Source organism: Gavialis gangeticus, unplaced genomic scaffold (genome assembly GCF_001723915.1).
Source record: "Gavialis gangeticus isolate Ggan-Ray unplaced genomic scaffold, GavGan_comp1, whole genome shotgun sequence".
Lineage (NCBI taxonomy): Eukaryota > Metazoa > Chordata > Crocodylia > Gavialidae > Gavialis > Gavialis gangeticus.
In genome coordinates this window covers 23,152,558-23,154,994 of record NW_017729009.1, presented here as the reverse complement: position 1 = coordinate 23,154,994, position 2,437 = coordinate 23,152,558, and the positions used below count along the sequence as shown (strand labels likewise).

The 2,437-nt window shown below is 47.9% G+C and overlaps 1 protein-coding gene across 2 annotated transcripts in view; it reads right to left on the bottom strand.

Moving 5' to 3' along the window:
• Nucleotides 1–2,437, bottom strand: part of SALL4 (spalt like transcription factor 4) — a 47,468-nt gene that overhangs the window by 22,704 nt on the left and 22,327 nt on the right. For both annotated transcript variants that reach the window (XM_019510228.1, XM_019510229.1), the window contains exon 3: nt 240–547. In XM_019510228.1, the coding sequence (XP_019365773.1) occupies nt 240–547 (308 nt within the window). The remainder of the gene's footprint in view (nt 1–239; nt 548–2,437) is intronic.

Below are 2,437 nucleotides of genomic sequence, written 5' to 3'. Positions count from 1 at the left end.
GGACATGGAAAGTTTTTTTTTTTTTTTACTTCAAGTAGATTTTTCTGTTCTCAGAGCCCCAACTAAGTGAGCAATTTACATGGACAATCCAAAAGGACAGAAATAGTTGGCTATGATCTCTAAGAGCTAGACAAGTGTGTCAAAAATGGGTATGTTTTAGTGAATGGTTAAGAGTTTCTACATGAAGGTGACTCCAGGTGTAGGTATCAGACTTTGTTCCCTTAGCAGTCAGAGCTTACCTTCAGGTTTCCTTTTGTTGTAAATGCTCTTCCACAGATTGTGCATGCGAATGGTTTTTCACCAGTATGGGTCCGTTCATGAATCTGAAGAGCGCTGGCAGAGGAGAAGTTCTTACCACATGTAGTGCAGATGTGCTGTTTAGCTGGGCGGCAAAATTTAGGCCGTGGCACCAGCAGAGGGGCAACACCAGGTGATAAAGCTGGTGGGCCAATGAAATGGCCTGTGCTAATGGGACGTTCACCTAGCATTTCCACTTTTATGAGTGCTGGTGGTGCTCGGACAAAGGCAGTGGGAATGCTGCTACGACCTGAAAGAGACAATACATCCTAGGTTATCATCATGGCAGTCAGCATTTTGGAAGAAAAGATGCCAGCCTGGATTTAACTCACCCGTGTTCAAGTTATATGCCTGCAACACCCAACACACAGAAGTTAGGACTCAAACTCCCATCAGTGTTACTGGCATATTGAAGAGAAGCCTTGTCTCATTGGCCAGCAAGAGTTTAGGAACTAAGATCTTGACATGTAATGATTTGGACAAATCTAGACTTGCAATACACAGCATAGAACTGAAGTTCCCACCCCATGGAACACTCTCTCTTAGTTTTAATATTGTATACTAGGGCTAAACTGACCCAACTTTGCTCAGTGTCTTATCAGCGCTGTAACGATCATTTTAGGACAGCAATATGCAGAGTTCATTCACTGGAGTCGGGCACGTACTAAGCACGCAGCTCCCACTGAAGTAAGTGGAAGGCTAGCACACTCCATGCACAGCAGAAGGCAGCCCCATGCAAAGGTATGTGCATGCATGTGGCAATTTCAAGATCGGGCCCAAAAAGCAAGAGGGGTATTTGTTATGATACCCGGAGCAATAAGAACATCCTACTTCTTCCAGGAATCAGAAATAAAGCTCCATGTTCCCACTGGTCTACTGGGTATGGGGCAGTGCAGCTACCAGGAACAACTCACCATACTCTCCATTTGCAAAGTGTAATCCAGGCTCTTCTTTGATGACTTTTCGACCAATATTGCCATAAGTTAGGTCCAAAGCACCAGCCCCTTCTATTTCAGGAACGTTGCTTTCAGGACCTTCAGCTTTATTTCCCACGGCAGCATCTTCTTGAGCATTGAAGCCTGGCGACTTTGACCGAATGCTTTCAGCTTGGCTGTTGGCTGGAGACAGCGCCTGGAACGAAGCCGATTCCGAGGCAGCAGGACTCCTGCCATTTTGATAATCTGGATCTCCTGTCACAGAAGAAGAATCGTTCGTCATGCCATCACTTTCTGCCGAGCCATTGTCGCTAGACTTCTGGCTGCTTTGCCGTTGTAGGGTCAAAGCAGAGTTTACGATTTTCATCTGGTTCTCCAACGCAGCGATACCAGAAAACACTGTGGCTGGAGATTCTGACTGTGTATCATAAGGAGTGGGTGGCTTTGAAGAGCTGCTGGGACCATCCTGGGAGTCTAGGTCTTCTTCTATTTCTATGCTTTCCATACTCTCATCTGGACGACTGACATCTCCATTCTTTTCAACCTGCGTAGGATCCACATCAGTATTATCACAAGCATTTTCCGGCATGGGCGTATTGGGGATTTGTCCCCCCATATGCATGCGAATGTGCTGCTGCAGTACAACAGCATTTGTAAACTTCTTCTGGCAGATAGGACAAGAATGCTGCATCTTCAGTGGGGTGTTTGCTCGGTGGACACCATAGTGAGTCTTAAGGTTACCTTTTGTTGAAAAGGCACGGCCACAGATCTTGCACTTAAACGGGCGCTCGCCAGTGTGGGTACGGTAATGCATTTTGAGCGAGCTCTGACAGCTCAGCACCCTGTGACAAATCAGGCACTCGTTGGGGTCAGCAGCAGACTTGTCAATGTTCTCAACCAGCTGCTGGAGCTTGGACGTTTCTGAACCTTGCTCACTTGCCCCACTTCCACGGAAGACACTCGCACTGCAGCTAGCTTGCGGCGAGCTCAAGCTCTGCTCGGTTCCCGACTCGTGACTGACAGCACCCGATGAGGAAGAGCCACCTTCACTTTCCGGAGAGGGTCTCGGCTGCATGTCACTCGACAGGGTGCTGGGGAGAGAATCTTTGATGCCTGCTAGGCTGGAGATATTCTGCGGCAAGCCGGCACCCACAGAGCTCGGCAGCGTTGTCAGAACTGGTTTGCTATCCACAATTAGGTTGGAC